Source organism: Lampris incognitus, chromosome 2, assembly GCF_029633865.1.
Source record: "Lampris incognitus isolate fLamInc1 chromosome 2, fLamInc1.hap2, whole genome shotgun sequence".
Classification (NCBI taxonomy): domain Eukaryota; kingdom Metazoa; phylum Chordata; class Actinopteri; order Lampriformes; family Lampridae; genus Lampris; species Lampris incognitus.
The window spans coordinates 148,168,372-148,189,279 of NC_079212.1; the positions used below are offsets into that span (position 1 = coordinate 148,168,372).

Below are 20,908 nucleotides of genomic sequence, written 5' to 3' on the forward strand. Positions count from 1 at the left end.
TGTACACACACAGTGGTGGGGAATGAATGCTCCATATTCTTAGTCACTAAATCTGTATATAAGTTAGAAATCACAACTTGTACCCTCACAACAACAACAACAAAACATTTAAATGCAAAAGAGGAAAAGAGGGGCATGCCTCTGCTCACCAAGTCTACTTTTCCATGGATATTTTTTGCTGCTCTTGTCTGACTCAATCAGTCTTTTGTCCTTTTGTGCAGCTGGAGAAAAGTCCTTACATGACAGGTCACAGTTCACAGATATCTGAAGTTCATGTTTGATCAGCTCTGTGCTGCATCTGTTTCTTGAGCCTGACCAGTTAATGGTCCTCGGAGAGAAAATCCTCTCAACAAAGGCAGTTGAGCCTGGCACACTGAGGACAAACAAGACAATCCTGAACATGTTGATCAAGTTGACTTTCCCTACGTTTTGGAAAACTGCCACCCACTTCTCATTGGTGGATTTTGTGGTTTTCTGTCTGGCTTTCTGTACTTCCTCCCTGTTAGCACAAAACTCTTCATAGAGTTGGTCCATACTGACTGTCTCTGTCATTTTGGGGGCAGCCACCACCTGTTCCAGGTCAGTGAAGGAGAGCTCCTCATGTAGGCTGATCAGTTCCAGTTTCATCATTACATCTTCTGATGAGAAATCAAACCACTTGTCAGTGTGTGCAATGACAGAGTCATAGAACTTCAGAAAGTCGTGTTGCTGCTTTGGTCTTTGTGCAGACACTTGTCTGTCCATCAGGTGCTTGGTCTGGTATCCAAAAAATCTGTCTTGTTTCTGCTGCAGCATCTTCGCTTTGAATTTACCAACCTCCTCGTAAACATCTGTGATGCAGATTGTTGTTTCCTCCAGCTTTCTAACCAGTGTGTCAAAACACACCCCACGTTGTGGAAAAAGCACAGATACATCTCAGCAGCTCCAGTTTTTTCTTGATCCTCAAAAATCTTCTTCAGTGCCACAGGACAGGTCTCCCCAAGGGACCTGAAGTATGAGGTGTGAGCTGGCCAGCTCCGCAGGAGACAGTCAGCAGCTGGATGAAGAGACAGCCATCGCGTGCAAACATGACGCAGAATTTCATGGCGCTCAATGTCAGCAAAGGCAACAAGTGCACGCAGTTCCTGTCTTCTGGAAGCAGATACTGAGAAGAGGCTGTAGATCTTTGGAACGAGTTACTCAATTTCCACTGACAACTGATCACAGACCTGCTTGCAGGTGTTATGAGCTAAGTGAACCGGGCAGTTAGCTTTCAGAATGTGACTGTTGGCACTGCTCAGTAACTGGTACATGGGGGGTGTTTTCCAAAGATGACACTGGCATTATCTGCAGCCCCGGCTGTGTTGTGTTTAATACCCAGTTCCTACTTCTCCAGACAGTTCTTCAGAGCTTGATGTTTGCAGTTTCATCACTGTCTTGATAAAAGTCAGGTAACTTGCACTGCACTCTATCAGACACAGAAAATACAGTGGCTTGCAAAAGTATTCATACCCCTTGAACTTTTCCGCATTTTGACACGTTACGACCACAAGCATAAATATATTTTATTGGAATTTTATGTGAAAGACCAACACAAAGTGGCACACAATTGTGAAGTACAAAGAAAATTATACATGATTTAAAAAAAAATTTGCAAATAAAAAACTGACAAGTGCGGTGTGCAAATGTATTCAGCCCCCTTTTCTCTGAGTGCAACCAATTGCCTTCAGAAGTTGCCTGATGATTGCTGAATGATCGAATGTTGACCTAATGACTAAATAGAGTCGACCTGTGTGTAATCCAATCTCAGTACAAATACAGCTGTTCTGTGACGGCCTCAGAGGTTTGTTAAGAGAATATTGGGAAACAAACAGCATCATGAAGTCCAAGGAGCACACCAGACAGGTCAGGGATAAAGTTTTGGAGAAGTTTAAAGCAGGGTTAGGCTATAAAAAGATTTCCCAAGCTTTGAACATCTCACGGAGCACTGTTCAATCCATCATCCGGAAATGGAAAGAGTATGGCACAACTGCAAATCTACCAAGACACGGCTGGCCACCTAAACTTACAGGCCGAACAAGGAGAGCACTGATCAGAGATGCAGCCAAGAGGCCCATGGTGACTCTGGACGAACTGCAGAGATCCACAGCTCAGGTGGGGGAATCTGTCCACAGGACAACTATTGGTCATGCACTGCACAAATCTGGCCTTTATGGAAGAGTGGCAAGAAGAAAGCCATTGTTAAAAGAAAACCATAAGAAGTCCCATTTGCAGTTTGCCAGAAGCCATGTGGGGGACACAGCAAACATGTGGAAGAAGGTGCTGCACATCACTCTGAACACACCACCATCCCCACTGTCCAACATGGTGGTGGCAGCATCATGCTCTGGGGGTGCTTCTCTTCAGCAGGGACAGGGAAGATGGTCAGAGTTGATGGGAAGATGGATGGAGCCAAATACAGGGCAATTTTGGAAGAAAACCTGTTGGAGTCTGCAAAAGACTTGAGACTGGGGCCTCCGGAGGTTCACCTTCCAGCAGGACAACGACCCTAAACATAAAGCCCGGGCTACAATGGACGGGTTTAAACCAAAACATATTCATGTGTTAGAATGGTCCAGTCAAAGTCCAGACCTAAATCCAATTGAGAATCTGTGGCAAGATCTGAAAACTGCCGTTCACAAACGCTCTCCATCTAATCTGACTGAGCTTGAGCTGTTTTGCAAAGAAGAATGGGCAAACATTTCAGTCTCTAGATGTGCAAAGCTGGTAGAGACACACCCCAAAAGACTTGCAGCTGTAGTTGCAGCAAAAGGCGGTTCCACAAAGTATTGACTCAGGGGGGCTGAATACTTGTGCACACCGCACTTTTCAGTTTTTTATTTTTAAAAAAAATTTAAAATCATGTATAATTTTCTTTGTACTTCACAATTGTGTGCCACTTTGTGTTGGTCTTTCACATAAAATTCCAATAAAATATATTTATGTTTGTGGTCGAAACGTGACAAAATGTGGAAAAGTTCAAGGGGTATGAATACTTTTGCAAGCCACTGTATCTCACGTACACAGGAAACATTCTTCTGTTTCCCTTGTTTGAGGCGTCGGTGGCATCCGAGTAAAACACAGGCTCACCTTCAGCCGGGGACAGATCATCCAGAATATCCCGCACCGTCTTTGGTCCTAAAACATTCATTGTGATCATCTCAGCTTTCGTTCATCCCAAGTGCATCTTCTTCACAACATTTGAGTCATGAAACAACGCACCGTTGAGCTCAGCCAGACAGTCGGCGCTGTTGTTGCTGAGTCCACGTTTAACAGTACTAGACACGTACGAGGCTTCACTTGCCACAGTGTTGTAATTTTCCACAGTAGATGCCACGAAGCATGCACCGATACTGCTTGCACCTTTAGCTGGTGTGGTCTTCTTGTGCATTTCTGTGGAAGCATGCTGAGTCAGGTCCTTCTCACCTCCATGGCCAACCGACACAACTCCCTGCGACATCAAGTACAGAAGGCTTAGGTTGAGTCACCACTGACGGGCTTAACCCACGTCTTTTTTACTCCCCATTGCTTATTGTAGCTGCAGTCTTTTCTTTTTTTGCAGGTTTCTCGATATTTGCAGGTTAATCCATATCTCAACATGCCAGATCGACTGAACAGCACCAGACATTACCAGAACCTTTTCTGTTTTTCAAGGAATTGGTGCATTTAATGTACATGTACAACTGATGCGCGTGAGGGGGGCTGCGATTGGATGATGACAGGTGATCATTCTCACCCGTCTTGACCAGCACTGCTGCTACTGCTGCTGTATCAGAGTCAAAAAACGGGACAAGGGAGGTCACATATGAGTCAGATCATCCATCCATCCATTATCCGAACCACTTATCCTGCTCTCAGGGTCACGGGGATGCTGGAGCCTATCCCAGCAGCCATTGGGCAGCAGGCGGGGAGACACCCTGGACAGGCCGCCAGTCCATCACAGGACCAACATACACACACACACACACACACACACACACACACACACACATTCATACATTCATCCCTAGGGACAATTTAGTACGGCTGAGTCACCTGACCTGCACGTCTTTGGACTGTGGGAGGAAACTGGAGCACCCGGAGGAAACCCAAGCAGACACGGGGAGAACATGCAAACTCCACACAGAGGACGACCCGGGACGAACCCCAAGGTTGGACTACCCCGGGGCTCAAACCCAGGACCTTCTTGCTGTGGGGCGACGGCTCTAACCACAGTTCCACCGTGCCGCCCTGGGTCAAATCAATCTGGCCCAGTAGAAGGGAAATCCTGGCAAATCGGGGACAGTTGGCAACCCTGCTGTGACCTCTCCACCAAATCTGTCTGAACAGAAACCTGCTTAAAAGACGACAAGAGATTGATTCCAGAGGAAAATCAGGAGCATGTGAATCGCGGCCTTCACAGCAGCAACACTGCATGAGACACAAGCAGCTGTGTCCCACAACACAGTATTGTTATTAGAGGTACCATCATGAGGGATGGGTTGGCAATGAGGCTCGCTCTGGTCCTGCACCTCATGGCACAAATACATCACACCTGCTGCTCATTTTCTTGTTTAGAATTGAACCAAAACTATGAGTTAACATGTTGTGCTTCACACCGACCCGTCTGTGAAGTCGTGCAGATGGGGGGGGGGGTCATCTTGGTGGAGCTGAGGGGAAACGAGCACCAACTAGTACTTCATCCACACTTGCAACTGACTGCATTTGTGAAAAGAAGACTTTTCACATTTCACGTTTTGTTTCATCTGTGATTGTGCGCTGGTTGAAGTACCGACTGAAAAGTTTGTTTTTAGATGCAACTTCTTTATATTTCTTCCTTCTAATATGGATTTATATATATATATATATATATATATATATATATATATATATTCACACCTATGTTTCCCTGTGACAGTCTGTCTCACTCTATGAAGAATCAGCGGTGTGTGTGTGTGTGTGTGTGTGTGTGTGTGTGTGTGTGTGTGTGTGTGTGTTAGTGCTGCCATCTTGTGTTCATGTGTTGAGGGCAGGGTGTTAAAGCGTTGGTTATCGGTGGTTTGTGACGTCCTGATCCGAGGAGTCTTCGGTGGTTTAATACTGGCTGTGGTTTCAGACCCAGTACTGACTGTCTCTGAGAGTTGGGGTCAGGCTTCGGGCCCTCTGGAAGGCCCTGAATCCTGCTGGGGTCGTTGGAGCAGCATTATTCCCACCTGCCTTGCCCTCAAAACCCCATTCCTCATTCCTGCTGAGCACCCTCCCTCTCTCTCTCTCCAGGGCCCCCCAGACGCTCCCTCCAGGGACCAGGCTGCTGCTCCTCCTGTGGCTGAGGGCCACGGGGGGCAAGCTAGGGCAGCTTCCATGCCTCAGGGGCGTCACCACCACGGAAGGCGTGGTTATGCTCCGCTCTGCCCCCCGCAGGTAAGAGTCACCCTCGGCATGTAAGGGCACAGCTGCCAGCTGCTGGATGAGCCGCATGCGGGCCCTTTTCTCCCGCTGATGCCGGAAGACCAGAATCAGAACCACTAGGATGACCAGCAGCAGCAGGCAGGCCAGGAAGGGCAGGATAATGAGGAGTGGGTCGGAGGCCGGACGGGGCGGGGCCTCCACAAGGACCGGGGGATGGTGGGGAGGAGCTAGTGGAACGTTGCCGCTGTGCCGCGGAGGTGGGAGGGGTTTATGTGATACGCTCCTCTGTCCACTTCCTCTTCCTCCTGTGTGGGTGTGGTTGCTGGCCCAGCGGCTGTGAGATCTGAGTTTGTTCAGCGTTCTGTTGTGGCTCGGATGAGACAGGATGTGTGGGTGTGAGCTGTGTGTGTTCACAGACTTCCGCTGGCTGCCCCGCCCACCCAAGCTCGTTTTGTTCTGGTTCCCCATTCGGACCGGCGTGTGCTTGCGACCAGCAGCATCAGCTTTGTGGGAACCGGTTGGACCGTGGCGCATTTGGTGGTGCGGAAGGATGGTGAAGTGAAGCTCTCCCTTGGCGGGTTGGATGTTTCCGGACTTCAGCAGGAAAGTGAAGGAATCGTTGAGGGGCGTGGCGGGGGCGTGGCCTTGTGTTGTGGCAGCCGCAGACTTATTGCGGAGTCGGTCGACGGACTCGTCACTGAGCGTCTCCTCGATGGCGACGCGTCCCTGCATCACGTCTCGAAATGTAAATGACCTCAGGACTTCTGATGCTCGGTCAAGGTTAAAGGTCACCTGCAGACACGCAGACAGGAAGAGAGGAGTCACAGTCTGGACACTGACAAGGAGCCATGTGTCCTCTGAACGAGGAGCGAGGAACAGCCAGCAAGAGACAACGCACGCGAATTTGTGTTTCCATTAACTGTGCCCGGTAGTTTCAGCGGTGAGCTGTAGAGCAACCAGAGAGCATCATCATCATCATCATCATCATCATCATCATCATCAGTTCCGTAACTTCCTCTTTACACTTCAGTCAAAACTTCCTAAATATCTCTAGTATCTACTTTTTCATTGTGGTTTTGGGGGGGGTTCTCCCCTTTTTTCTCCCCCTTTTCTCCCCAATTGAACTTGGCCAATTACCCCACTCTTCTGATTACCCCACTCTTCCAATCGCCCCACTCTTCCAAGCCGTCCTGGTCACTGCTCCACCCCCTCTGCTGATCCGGGGAGGGCTGCAGACTACCACATGCCTCCTCCCATACATGTGGAGTCACCAGCCGCTTCTTTTCACCTGACAGTGAGGAGTTTCACCAGGGGGATGTAGCGCATGGGAGAATCACACTATTCCCCCCCAGTTCCCCCTCCCCCCTGAACAGATGCCCCGACCGACCAGAGGAGGCGCTAGTGCAGCGACCAGGACACATACCCACATCTGGTTTCCCACCCGCAGACACGGCCAACTGTGTCTGTAGGGACGCTTGACCAAGCCGGAGGTAACATGGGGATTCGAACAGGCGATCCCCGTGTTAGTAGGCAACGGAATAGACCGCTATGCTACCGGGACCCCCCTCCCCCCGTTTCTTTTCTTATTCTCAAATAAAAATGTTGTCAATGTGATGTACCACGTAAACATGAAGCCTTAAACCGACACTGTGAGCTGGACCTTCATCTGCCCACCAGGCACCATGAGTCAAACACCCCAGAACCTAGGAAATACCCCAGCAACTGCCCCCCAGGCACCATGAGTCAAACACCCCAGAAGCCAGGAAATACCCCAGCAGGTGTATTGGCTTCACACTAGTATAAATACTACAGCCTTCACTGATGCAGGACCCCCTACCGCAGTCTCCTTCCAGCAGGGGCCAAAACAACATCCATCCATCCATTATCTGAACCGCTTCTCCTGCTCTCAGGGTCACGGGGGTGCTGGAGCCTATCCCAGCAGTCACTGGGCGGCAGGCGGGGAGACACCCTGGACAGGCCGCCAGGCCATCACAGGCCCCCCCCACACACACACACACACCCCTAGGGACAAGTTAGTACGGCTGATTCACCTGACCTACATGTCTTTGGACTGTGGGAGGAAACCGGACCCCCGGAGGAAACCCACACAGACACGGGGAGAACATGCAAACTCCACAGAGAGGATGACCCGGGACGACCCACCAAGGTTGGACTACCCTGGGGCTCGAACCCAGGACCTTCTTGCTGTGAGACCACCGCACTAACCACTGCACCACCGTGCCGCCCAGGGCCAAAACAACAGTCTCTACTAATATGGGAGTTTGAATCACACTGTTTTTTGCTGTAGGGGCCCCAGCTCCAGTAGTGATTAACACAGGGGCCCCAGATACTAGCTTCCTGCATGTAGCTTAAGTTTAGAATCCAACATTATTTACTGCGAAACAGAAAAGAAAAAAGTAGAAGTTGGACTGTTTCTGAGACTTAAACCAGCCGATCCGACCGTCATGAGGAAAAGGAGCTGAAGGAGCCGCTTCCTAAACTGCAGCCTAGCATGGGTAGCATAGCGTCACCTTTTTTTTTATATATATACATTTATTTCTGATTTTTCCCTTTTTTCTCCCAATTTAGTGGCCAATCGATCCCTATTTTAATTCAAACACCCACCCTCGTACTGCATGCGTTCGCCAACTGCATCTCTCCGGCCGGCAGTCTCTAAGGAGACGCCTCCCCACTTTCGTGACAAGGTGACTCCAGGCCGAACCACTGCTTTTTCCGACACACACAGAGACGCATTCACGTGACGAACACAAGCCGACTCCGCCCCCCTCCCGAAGACAGCGTTGCCAATGATTGCTGCTTCATCGAGTCCGGCCATAGTCGGATCTGACGAGACCGGGGCGCAAACCCCAGTCTCAAGTGGACAACTGCATCGACACAAAGCCGATGCTTAGACCGCTACACCACCGCGGAGTAGCATAGCGTCACCTTTACTATACGACCAGAGACTGGTTGGGTTTCAGCAGGTGGGTTTTTATGGGACCTGATGGGAGAACTGATGTGAGATGAAGGGACCACTGAATGTGCTCGCTGTGGGGCCCCATGGTTAGTGAACCCGGTGCTGAAGGGAGACAGGTATTCACCTTGACTAGTTTTCCGTGTTTGGGTGGAGAGAGAACTTCAAACACCGGGTCGGCTCTGCTGATCCGGGCCAGCTCCGATGCGTCCATCATGGCTTTCCCCAGTTTCACTGCAACACCGCTAGGCACTCGAACCGACTCCCTTAAGTAGATCAGCGGCCTCACTGTCACGTTCACCCGCTGGGCGGTTAGGTTGCCGTACACCACATCGGGCGAGGAAGCACAGACTGACACTTCAAAGCTGTCCTCTGATTCGCTGAGATCAGTCATGTGGTAGACCACACGACCCAGCTGCAAGTCCTCGTGGCAGAAGGTGGTGACCTCATGGTCATTGATGGCGATGCGCCCGTGGCGAGGGTGTGCTGTGACGGTGTAGGTGATGTTGGCACGGCGACGGCCGTTGGTCTGAGCTGCCAGCTGGTTCGTTGCGAGGACAACGGCCGTCCTGCCTTGGAGCAAGGATAAGCCGGTGTTGTTGGCCATTGAGATGGCTGGCTTCATGACCTCCAGGCTGAAGAGTTTGTAAAGCGGGCGGTGGTAGCCGTCAGTTACATTGAAGTAAAACACTCCCGTCGAGGGCTCCCCCTGGTGGAGAGGAAGGAGGAGAGACAGAATAAAGGAAGCAGGCAATGGACTGAAGGGATTAAATCAGTGGTCACCAGCCCTGCTCCTGGAGAGCTACTGTCCTGCTCCTTGAGAGATAATGTCCTGCTCCTGGAGAGCTACTGCCATGCTCCTGGAGAGCTACTGTCCTCCTCCAGGAGAGCTACTGTCCTGCTCCTGGAGAGCTACTGCCCTGCTCCTGGAGAGCTACTGTCCTGCTCCTGGAGAGCTACTGCCCTGCTCCTGGAAAGTTACTGTCCTGCTCCTGGAGAGCTACTGTCCTACTCCTGAAGAGCTACTGTCCTGCTCCTGGAGAGATACTGTCCTGCTCCTGGAGAGCTACTGCCCTGCTCCTGGAGAGCTACTGTCCTGCTCCTGGAGAGATGCTGTCCTGCTCCTGGAGAGCTATTGTCCTGCTACTGGAGAGCTACTGTCCTGCTCCTGGAGAGCTACTGCCCTGCTCCTGGAGAGCTACTGCCCTGCTCCTGGAGAGCTACTGTCCTGCTCCTGGAGAGCTACTGTCCTGCTCCTGGAGAGCTACTGTCCTGCTCCTGGAGAGATAATGTCCTGCTCCTGGAGAGCTACCGTCCTGCTCCTGGAGAGCTACCGTCCTGTTCCTGGAGAGATACTGTCCTGCTCCTGGAGAGCTACTGTCCTGCTCCTGGAGAGATACTGCCCTGCTCCTGGAGAGCTACTGCCCTGCTCCTGGAGAGCTACTGTCCTGTTCCTGGAGAGATACTGCCCTGCTCCTGGAGAGCTACTGCCCTGCTCCTGGAGAGCTACTGCCCTGCTCCTGGAGAGCTACTGTCCTGCTCCTGGAGAGATACTGTCCTGCTCCTGGAGAGCTACTGTCCTGCTCCTGGAGAGATAATGTCCTGCTCCTGGAGAGCTACCGTCCTGCTCCTGGAGAGCTACTGTCCTGCTCCTGGAGAGCTACTGCCCTGCTCCTGGTGCTGTCCTGCTCCTGGAGAGCTACTGTCCTGCTCCTGGAGAGCTACTGTCCTGCCGGTTTTCACTCCCACCCTGATTCAACACCTGATCCTACTGATTACCTACTTAACAAGACCTGGATTAATTGAATCAGGTGTGTTAAATTAGGGTCGGAGTGAAAAGCGGCAGCATGGTAGCTCTCCAGGAGGAGGCTTGGTGACCACCGGACTAAACAAATAAATGCCAACTCTATTATTCTATGATGCCAGGTCTCTATCTCAACAACTACACAGCCTCTTGTTTTCACACGTCCAACTTTCAAAATGTGCACAAAAACCTTTATTAACCCCGTGGGGCAGTTCATCTCCCCCATGTCATCCGCCCCAACACACACCGGAAGCAGCGGGCAGCTGCAGCACCCGGGGACCAACTCCAGGTTCTTCTTTCAACAGCCTTGCTCAGGGGCACAGGCAGGAGTATTAACCCTAACATGCATGTCTTTTTGATGGTGGGAGGAAACTGGAGCACATGGAGAAATCAGACACGGGGAGAACATGCAAACTCCAGACAGAAAGGACCCGGGACAGCCTGGGGTTCGAACCCACGACCTTCTTGCTGCGAGGCAGTGGGCCACCATGCCGCCCACAGTGTTCCTGTTTAGGAAACACTCTTGACCTCTGCATGAACAACTCACCATGTGTGCGTCCAAATGTGTGCAGCATAAAGTCATTTGTAGTAACACACCCTCACCTCGACATACACACCCAAACACACACACACACACACACACCCTCACCTCGACATACACACACACCCAAACACACACACACACCACACACACACCCACACACACCCACACCACACACACACACACACACACACCACACACACACACACCCTCACCTCGACATACACACCCAAACACACACACACACACACACACACCCTCACCTCGACATACACACACACCCAAACACACACACACACACACACACACCACACACACACACACACACACACACACACACACACACACACACCACACAAACACACACACACACACACACACACACACCCACACACACACACACACACCCTCACCTCGACATACACACACACCACACACACACACACACACACACACACACACACCCACACACACACACACACACACACCCTCACCTCGACATACACACACACCACACACACACACACACACACCCACACCACACACACACACACACACACACACACACTCACCTCGACATACACACCACACACACACACACACACACACACACACACACACACACACACACTCACCTCGACATACACACCACACACACACACACACACACACACACACACTCACCTCGACATACACACCACACACACACACACACACACACACACACACACACACACACACACACACACCCACACCACACACACACACACACACACACTCACCTCGACATACACACACACACACACACACACACACACCATTTTCGCCCCAGTTGTACTTGTCCAGTTACCCCCACTCTTCTGAGCCGTCCCGGTCTCTGCTCCACCCCCTCTGCTGATCCGGGGAGGGCTGCAGACTACCACATGACTCCTCCAATACATGTGGAGTCACCAGCCGCTTCTTTTCACCTGACAGTGAGGAGTTTCACCAGGGGGACGTAGCGCGTGGGAGGATTACGCTATCCCCCCCCCCCAGTTCCCCCTCCCCCCTGAACAGGCGCCCCGACCGACCAGAGGAGGCGCTAGTGCAGTGACCAGGACACATACCCACATCCAGCTTCCCACCCGCAGACATGGTCAGTTGTGTCTGTAGGGCTGTAACACAGGTGTTGGTAGGTAACAGGTAAGACCGCCATGCTACCCGGACGCCTACACACACGCCATTTTGAAAGGGTTGCAGAGTGGACTGTGTCATGACTGCATCGCAGGGTAGAAGAGGACCTGTTGGACAAAATGCAGCCTGCCATGGTTGATGTCGTATTGGGTGAAAGAGGCCACCGGCTCTGGTCGCTCTCCCAGCATTAGGTAGCCGTTGCTGGGCTTACTGATGACGCTGTAGTGCAGTTCCTCAGGAGGAGTGTCATGGTCCTCTACCTGTAACACAGGGACCAACTGATTATTCATCCAGATTAAAACGAGCATAACCAATCTTATTCCAACGCTGTTGGCTGTGTTACGAGATGTGGTATGAGATGTGGTACAGGATGTGGTATGGGATGCGATATGGGATGCGATATGGGATGCGGTATGGGATGTGGTATGGGATGTGGTATGGGATGTGGTATGGGATGTGGTATGGGATGTGGTATGGGATGCGGTATGGGATGCGGTATGGGATGTGGTATGGGATGTGGTACGAGATGTGGTACGAGATGTGGTACGGGATGTGGTATGGGATGCGATATGGGATGCGATATGGGATGCGGTATGGGATGTGGTATGGGATGTGGTATGGGATGTGGTACGAGATGTGGTACGAGATGTGGTACAGGATGTGGTATGGGATGCGATATGGGATGCGATATGGGATGCGGTATGGGATGTGGTATGGGATGTGGTATGGGATGTGGTATGGGATGCGGTATGGGATGCGGTATGGGATGTGGTATGGGATGTGGTACGAGATGTGGTACGAGATGTGGTACGGGATGTGGTACGAGATGTGGTACGAGATGTGGTACGGGATGTGGTACGAGATGTGGTACGAGATGTGGTACGGGATGTGGTACGAGATGTGGTACGAGATGTGGTACGGGATGTGGTACGAGATGTGGTACGAGATGTGGTACGAGATGTGGTACGAGATGTGGTATGAGATGCGGTATGAGATGTGGTACGGGATGTGGTACGAGATGTGGTACGAGATGTGGTACGGGATGTGGTATGAGATGCGGTATGAGATGTGGTACGGGATGTGGTACGGGATGTGGTACGGGATGTGGTACGGGATGTGGTACGGGATGTGGTATGAGATGTGGTATGGGATGTGGTATGGGATGTGGTATGGGATGTGGTATGGGATGTGGTATGAGATGTGGTATGAGATGTGGTATGAGATGTGGTATGGGATGTGGTATGAGATGTGGTATGGGATGTGGTATGGGATGTGGTATGGGATGTGGTATGAGATGTGGTATGAGATGTGGTATGAGATGTGGTATGGGATGCGGTACGGGATGTGGTACGGGATGTGGTACGAGATGTGGTACGAGATGTGGTACGGGATGTGGTACGGGATGTGGTATGGGATGTGGTATGGGATGTGGTATGAGACGTGGTATGAGACGTGGTATGGGATGTGGTATGAGATGTGGTATGAGATGTGGTATGAGATGTGGTATGGGATGTGGTATGAGACATGGTATGAGATGTGGTATGGGATGTGGTATGAGATGTGGTATGAGATGTGGTATGGGATGTGGTATGGGATGTGGTATGGGATGTGGTATGGGATGTGGTATGAGACGTGGTATGAGACGTGGTATGGGATGTGGTATGAGATGTGGTATGAGATGTGGTATGAGATGTGGTATGGGATGTGGTATGGGATGTGGTATGAGACGTGGTATGAGATGTGGTATGGGATGTGGTATGAGATGTGGTATGAGATGTGGTATGGGATGTGGTATGAGATGTGGTATGGGATGTGGTATGGGATGTGGTATGGGATGTGGTATGAGATGTCTACTGGAAAAAATTACTGAGAGAATTGTGTGAGTCAATCCTCCCGAGTTAAACTGTTGAGTTTCCCATGATCAGTTCATGATAGCTTCATTGTGATGGTTTAATATAAAGGTGATTTGATGCTGAGCTTTTCCCCTGAGATCTTTTAGGAACAGAGAGGAAACCTGCAGACCGAACTTCACGTCTTCCAGAGGAAACCTGCAGACCGAACTTCACGTCTTCCAGAGGAAACCTGCAGACCGAACTTCAAGTCTTCCAGAGGAAACCTGCAGACCGAACTTCACGTCTTCCAGAGGAAACCTGCAGACCGAACTTCAAGTCTTCCAGAGGAAACCTGCAGACCGAACTTCACGTCTTCCAGAGGAAACCTGCAGACCGAACTTCATGTCTTCCAGAGGAAACCTGCAGACCGAACTTCATGTCTTCCAGAGGAAACCTGCAGACCGAACTTCAAGTCTTCCAGAGGAAACCTGCAGACCGAACTTCACGTCTTCCAGAGGAAACCTGCAGACCGAACTTCATGTCTTCCAGAGGAAACCTGCAGACCGAACTTCAAGTCTTCCAGAGAAAACCTGCAGACCGAACTTCAAGTCTTCCAGAGGAAACCTGCAGACCGAACTTCATGTCTTCCAGAGGAAACCTGCAGACCGAACTTCAAGTCTTCCAGAGGAAACCTGCAGACCGAACTTCATGTCTTCCAGAGGAAACCTGCAGACCGAACTTCAAGTCTTCCAGAGAAAACCTGCAGACCGAACTTCAAGTCTTCCAGAGAAAACCTGCAGACCGAACTTCATGTCTTCCAGAGGAAACCTGCAGACCGAACTTCAAGTCTTCCAGAGAAAACCTGCAGACCGAACTTCAAGTCTTCCAGAGGAAACCTGCAGACCGAACTTCACGTCTTCCAGAGGAAACCTGCAGACCGAACTTCATGTCTTCCAGAGGAAACCTGCAGACCGAACTTCAAGTCTTCCAGAGGAAACCTGCAGACCGAACTTCACGTCTTCCAGAGGAAACCTGCAGACCGAACTTCATGTCTTCCAGAGGAAACCTGCAGACCGAACTTCACGTCTTCCAGAGAAAACCTGCAGACCGAACTTCAAGTCTTCCAGAGGAAACCTGCAGACCGAACTTCATGTCTTCCAGAGGAAACCTGCAGACCGAACTTCAAGTCTTCCAGAGGAAACCTGCAGACCGAACTTCATGTCTTCCAGAGGAAACCTGCAGACCGAACTTCAAGTCTTCCAGAGAAAACCTGCAGACCGAACTTCAAGTCTTCCAGAGAAAACCTGCAGACCGAACTTCATGTCTTCCAGAGGAAACCTGCAGACCGAACTTCAAGTCTTCCAGAGAAAACCTGCAGACCGAACTTCAAGTCTTCCAGAGGAAACCTGCAGACCAAACTTCAAGTCTTCCAGAGGAAACCTGCAGACCGAACTTCAAGTCTTCCAGAGGAAACCTGCAGACCGAACTTCAAGTCTTCCAGAGGAAACCTGCAGACCAAACTTCAAGTCTTCCAGAGGAAACCTGCAGACCGAACTTCAAGTCTTCCAGAGGAAACCTGCAGACCGAACTTCAGCAGGGATCAGAATAGGTAAGACAGTAGTAGGTGGTAGTAGTAAGTGGTAGTAGTAGTGGATATAATAGAAATGCTCAAAGATAATTTTCTTATTGGAAACTAGTGTTTATATATATATATATATATATATATATATATTTATGTGTGTGTGTGTGTGTGTGTGTGTTAGACACAATGAACAGATCAGTGTTTCACAACATTTTCCCTTTTTTGTTGGTGTGTTAGAACAGAGAATTACAACACCTTGTTCCAACCCCCCACCCATCCCAAGTTCAACCCCCATCCCAAATCCCAATTCCAACCCCCCACCCATCCCAAATTCAGCCCCCACCCAATTCAACCCCCACCCATCCCAAATCCCAATTCCAACCCCCCACCCATCCCAAATTCAGCCCCCACCCAATTCAACCCCCACCCATCCCAAATCCCAATTCCAACCCCCCACCCATCCCAAATTCAGCCCCCACCCAATTCAACCCCCACCCATCCCAAATCCCAATTCCAACCCCCCACCCATCCCAAATCCCATATCCAACCCCCCATCCATCCCAAATTCTCAAAGAAAACAGGGAAGAAAGAAGAAAAAAAATAATGCACATGAAGAACTGAATGAATAAATAAGACATGTACACACACACACACACACACACACAGACACACACAGACACACACACACACACACACACACACACACACACACAGACACAGAGTTGACAGACTGAGATGAAATAAGGCGGGGAGGTCGGTGCAGTAAACAGCAGTGGATCCACTGATAATGAGCTGGGGTCCCGAGAGGCAAGAGAATTCCCATAGGAGGTAACAGGCCGCCATCTTCTGTAGACCCTACATCTTTCCACGCCATGTTGAAACGCCTGACACTTCTCAGCGTCAGCGGTCACCGTCTACGTCGCGAAGGGGCGGGACCACAAACCTATTTCCAAACTTGTGAAAATGGCGGCAGAGTAACCTGTAGTGGCGTTTACCCCCCTTTTCTTTTTTTGGGGATTTGTTCTCCCTTTTTCTCCCCTACTGCACCCGGCCAGTTATCCAATGTTCCCGAGCCGTCCCGGTCAGGGAGGGCTGCAGACTACCACATGCCTCCTCCCATACATGTGGAGTCACCGGCCGCTTCTTTTCACCTGACAGTGAGGAGTTTCACCAGGGGGATGTACCGCGTGGGAGGATCACGCTGTTCCCCTCAGTTCCCCCCCCGAACAGGCGCCCTGACCGGCCAGAGGAGGCGCTAGTGCAGCGACTAGGACTACCCACATCCGGCTTCCCACCCACAGACACGGCCAAATGTGTCTGCAGGGACGCCCGACCAAGCTGGAGGTAACACGGGGATTCGAACCGGGGATCTCCGTGTTGGTAGGCAACGGACTAGACCGCTACGCTACCCGGACGCCCCCTTTTCTGTTTATTTATTGTAAAACTGAACAATAGTAAACATCAATAGACATTCACGCCAAGGGTTAAGAGGTAAATAAATTATATTATGAAAAATAAGGCTCAGCGGTTCAGACAATCTGCTGCGTAGCTGTGGGTGGGCCTAGCTGGGCTCGGGCCCGCCCACTTGGCACGCAGGTCCAGCCAATCAGAAGGCTTCCTTTCTCGCTGGATCATCCAGTGAATAGCTGTCAATGAATACTGTTTCAATTATCCTGTCATGGTTGTGTTTTTATTGTGAAGGCTCGCCGGGCTTGCTGTTCCTGTTCCTGCCCCTGCCCCTGCCCCTGCCCCTGCCTCTGCCCCTGCCCCTGCCCTGCTCACCTGTCCCCCATTTCCCTGACTGGCTCCCCAGCTTCTACATATTCCCCCTGCTTGCCCCGGCTCATGGCCCGATCAGAAGTCTTACCTTATGTAGGGTGGTCATGCCTTCCTCGCTGTCTGTCCCTGTTGCTCCAGTTTGTGTAAGCTACTTCCTTTCATTAAAGCCTTGCCCTGTCCCAGCCTGTCTCCAGCCTGTCCCCAACCTGTCTCCAGCCTGTCCCAGCCTGTCTCCAGCCTGTCCCCAACCTGTCTCCAGCCTGGCTCCAGCTTGTCCACAACCTGTCTCCAGCCTGTCTCCAGCCTGTCCCCAACCTGTCTCCAGCCTGTGTCCAGCCTGTCCCAGCCTGTCCCCAACCTGTCTCCAGCCTGTCCCAGCCTGTCTCCAGCCTGTCCCCAACCTGTCTCCAGCCTGTCTCCAGCCTGTCCCCAACCTGTCTCCAGCCTGTCCCAGCCTGTCTCCAGACTGTCTCCGCTTGTCCACAACCTGTCCCAGCCTGTCTCCAGCCTGTCTCCAGCCTGTCCCAGCCTGTCTCCGCTGTCTGCATTTGGGTCCTGTCCCCGCTCCCGGCGTGACACATAGTAGATGCTTAACGTTCATATGTGACAGAACAAAGGCAGTCTTATAAGGCGTCTTCTCCAGGTGAACAAATACAGGTCAGTTGTTAACTGTCGGTTGACAGCAGAGGAAAGTGTGGGAGACTCACTGAGTGTAGCAAGTGTATACACAGTAATTTCAGAAGTGGCCTTGGGGGATGAGAGCTGGAAGACATGAGATCAGGAGGGGAAGAACAGACAACTCTCCTATAAGAGAGGCTGGACTGTATCTGGGCTTGTGCGTCCGCTCACTGAGCACATATTAAAGTGTGACAACGCCGTAAGAGACTTTGGTCTCGCTCCTCATTTCATGTCAGAGTGGAAGTGAATAATGGCCACGACACTGCTGTCCTAAACTGATACTGATCAACTCGATTTAATTGTCGAACACATGTCAGTGTCTGGTTCGCTGTCTTATCAGCTGCACGAGGTCTTTTTTCATTTCCTTCTTTCCCTTGTGGTGATTGTCCCCCTCTGCTGATTGGTTGTTTAGCTGATCAGACATGCGGAAGAGGAGGACGGGTGGGGCCTATAAATCTATAACAAAAAAACCCTGTGCTCTTGTCATACCACAGGTCAGCCAAAGGACGGAGTTACTGGAAGCGATTCTTGATCATTAATAAAGGTTGTCTTTGCAGTTGGAGAACCTGAACTCCACTTGCATGTGGATTCTACTGGCTGCTGGGACCAATGAGTGCTGGGACCAATGAGTGCTGGGACCAATGACTGCTGGGACCAATGAGTGCTGGGACCAATGAGTGCTGGGACCAATGACTGCTGGGACCAATGACTGCTGGGACCAATGAGTGCTGGGACCAATGAGTGCTGGGACCAATGACTGCTGGGACCAATGAGTGCTGGGACCAATGAGTGCTGGGACCAATGAGTGCTGGGACCAATGACTGCTGGGACCAATGACTGCTGGGACCAATGAGTGCTGGGACCAATGACTGCTGGGACCAATGACTGCTGGGACCAATGAGTGCTGGGACCAATGACTGCTGGGACCAATGAGTGCTGGGACCAATGACTACTGGGACCAATGAGTGCTGGGACCAATGACTGCTGGGACCAATGACTGCTGGGACCAATGACTGCTGGGATAGGCTCCAGCATCGCACAACCCTGATTAGGATAAGCGGCTTGGAAAATGGATGGAATGGATGCAAGAAAATCCAAATCGTGTACAGAATGATGCAGTCAAACACCGACTCGGACTCCCACTGCTGACTTACCTGGAGGTTCTCCGGCCCCAGTACGGTGCTCTCACCCACTACCACTTTCATACTAGGAGCTCTGGTCCTGATGAGGGGAGGCTGGTCGTTGACCGGTGTCACTGTGATGTTGAACATTTCCATCACAAGGCTGTCCTTGATGTGGTGGTGATGAGCCAGTTCTAAAGGTGTGAGGGTAGGAGAAGAGGAGGAAGAAGAGGAAACCAGAGGAGCCAGCCAGACCTGGAAGGAGAAGCTGTCATTTGTTGTCTCGGAGTCGTCATGGAGATACACGATGCCGGACTCCTCCAATGAGAGCTGGGTAAACTCCCGTCGTTCCCTGTGAGAGAGAGAGAGAGAGAGAGAGAGAGAGGGAGAGAGAGAATCAGTGTGTTAGTTTCAGGAAGAACACTTCTGCACCCTTACTAACATCATAAGTATTCTGTGCTTAGTCAGTCTCATGTGGAACCGAAGTGTCCTGGTGAAGGACACAATGCAAAACAAACTGATCCCACTTACAAAGCACTTTTGTCTATCAGACTAAATCATTTTGTATTGATGATTCTTTCTCTCGGGCTCCTGATGTCACACATCTTCAGAAGCAGAGGTTAAAGGTCAGTGTGTTTATCCTTAATTTATTCAATAACAGTCAAATATGTCATGTCGTATTTGGCAGGAAAAAGAAGAGCCAGGTTGTCAAACCACACTATGATACAGCCTGTCAAGACACTCCAGAAAAATACAGAAAGTACCTCAGAAAATACCGTCCCTGCTGTGTCTTCAGGATGCAGTTGGTGTTTGAGACCATGTGATGTGTAAACCAAGAAATCTAAAACTGTCCAAAATTTCAACAAATGAACCACTGATGGAACTAGGAATGAGATTTCCTCTGATCCTTCTAAAGTCAACAATGATTTATCGTGTCTTACTGACATCTAGAGAGGTTGTTATCATGGCAGTATATGGTTAAACGTCTTTATTCATGCTCCAAAATCCAGGTAAGAAAATCACAGAAAGTTGAATCAGTTCATCTGGACGTGTTTATTGAGAGAAACGTTTCATCATCATCTAACAATACAGGCGCATAACGACCGAAAACGACGATCAGTTTCATGGGCAAATTGCTGTGAGCATTAACTAGAGTTAGAATGGCCATGTGTACTATTCAGAGGATTGGAGAATGTTTGCAATCACAGCGTTGTAAGATGGCGACAAATGTACTCTTAGCCCCCCCCCCCGGTTCAGGGATGGTCGTCACCTGAGGCTGAATCTCAGGTGGTTGCTGTAGTCTGCCATCTTACGTGCCATTTGCTCGTACTCACGTACAAGTTTAAGGCAACCCTCCTCCTCCAATGAGTCAAAATCTCTTTATGCATGCTCAATAATCCAGGTGGGAAAATCACAGAAAGTTGAATCAGTTGGTCCAATAACATATCAGTTGGTTATAATAGCTCCAGCATCCCTGCGACCCCGTGTAGGATAAGCGGTTTGGTTAATGGATGGATGGATAATAATACTATATCAATCCTCTCATCACTGTCACTTATTAGTCCAATCACTGTGGTGTCATCTGCCAATTTCATGACGCTGTTGTTATATTTGGCAACATAGTCGTGTGTAAACAGAGACTATACAATAGGGGACCGAGACAGCAGCCCTGAGGTGCGCCGGTCCTAAGAACTAATGTGGATGAGTATGTTTTACCTGTTCTCACAGTCTGGGGCCTGATTGTCAGGAAATCAAATAGCCAATTACAGATAGATTTACCCAGCCCAAGACCTCTGAGTTTACACACCAGTTTGGATGGTACAGTTGTATTAAAAGTAGAGCTGTAATCAATAAACAGCATTCTGACGTGTGTATTTTTCTTTTTCAAGGTGTACTAAAGCCGTATGCACAGCAAGTGAAATAACATCATCTACATACCTATTGGAACGGTAGGCAAACTGTAATGGGTCAAAGGTAGCAGGAATGTTACATTTTATATATGATCTAAGCAATCTTTC

At 50.4% G+C, this 20,908-nt stretch overlaps 1 protein-coding gene across 1 annotated transcript in view; it reads right to left on the minus strand.

Moving 5' to 3' along the window:
• Nucleotides 1–5,109: 5,109 nt before the first annotated feature.
• LOC130133072 (chondroitin sulfate proteoglycan 4-like) overlaps nucleotides 5,110–20,908 on the minus strand; it is a 67,912-nt gene continuing 52,113 nt past the window's right edge. The window contains exons 19-22 of the mRNA XM_056301918.1: nucleotides 18,924–19,242; nucleotides 12,006–12,158; nucleotides 8,508–9,089; nucleotides 5,110–6,198 (exon numbers count right to left, since the gene is read on the minus strand). Coding sequence (XP_056157893.1) covers nucleotides 5,110–6,198; nucleotides 8,508–9,089; nucleotides 12,006–12,158; nucleotides 18,924–19,242 — 2,143 coding nt within the window. The remainder of the gene's footprint in view (nucleotides 6,199–8,507; nucleotides 9,090–12,005; nucleotides 12,159–18,923; nucleotides 19,243–20,908) is intronic.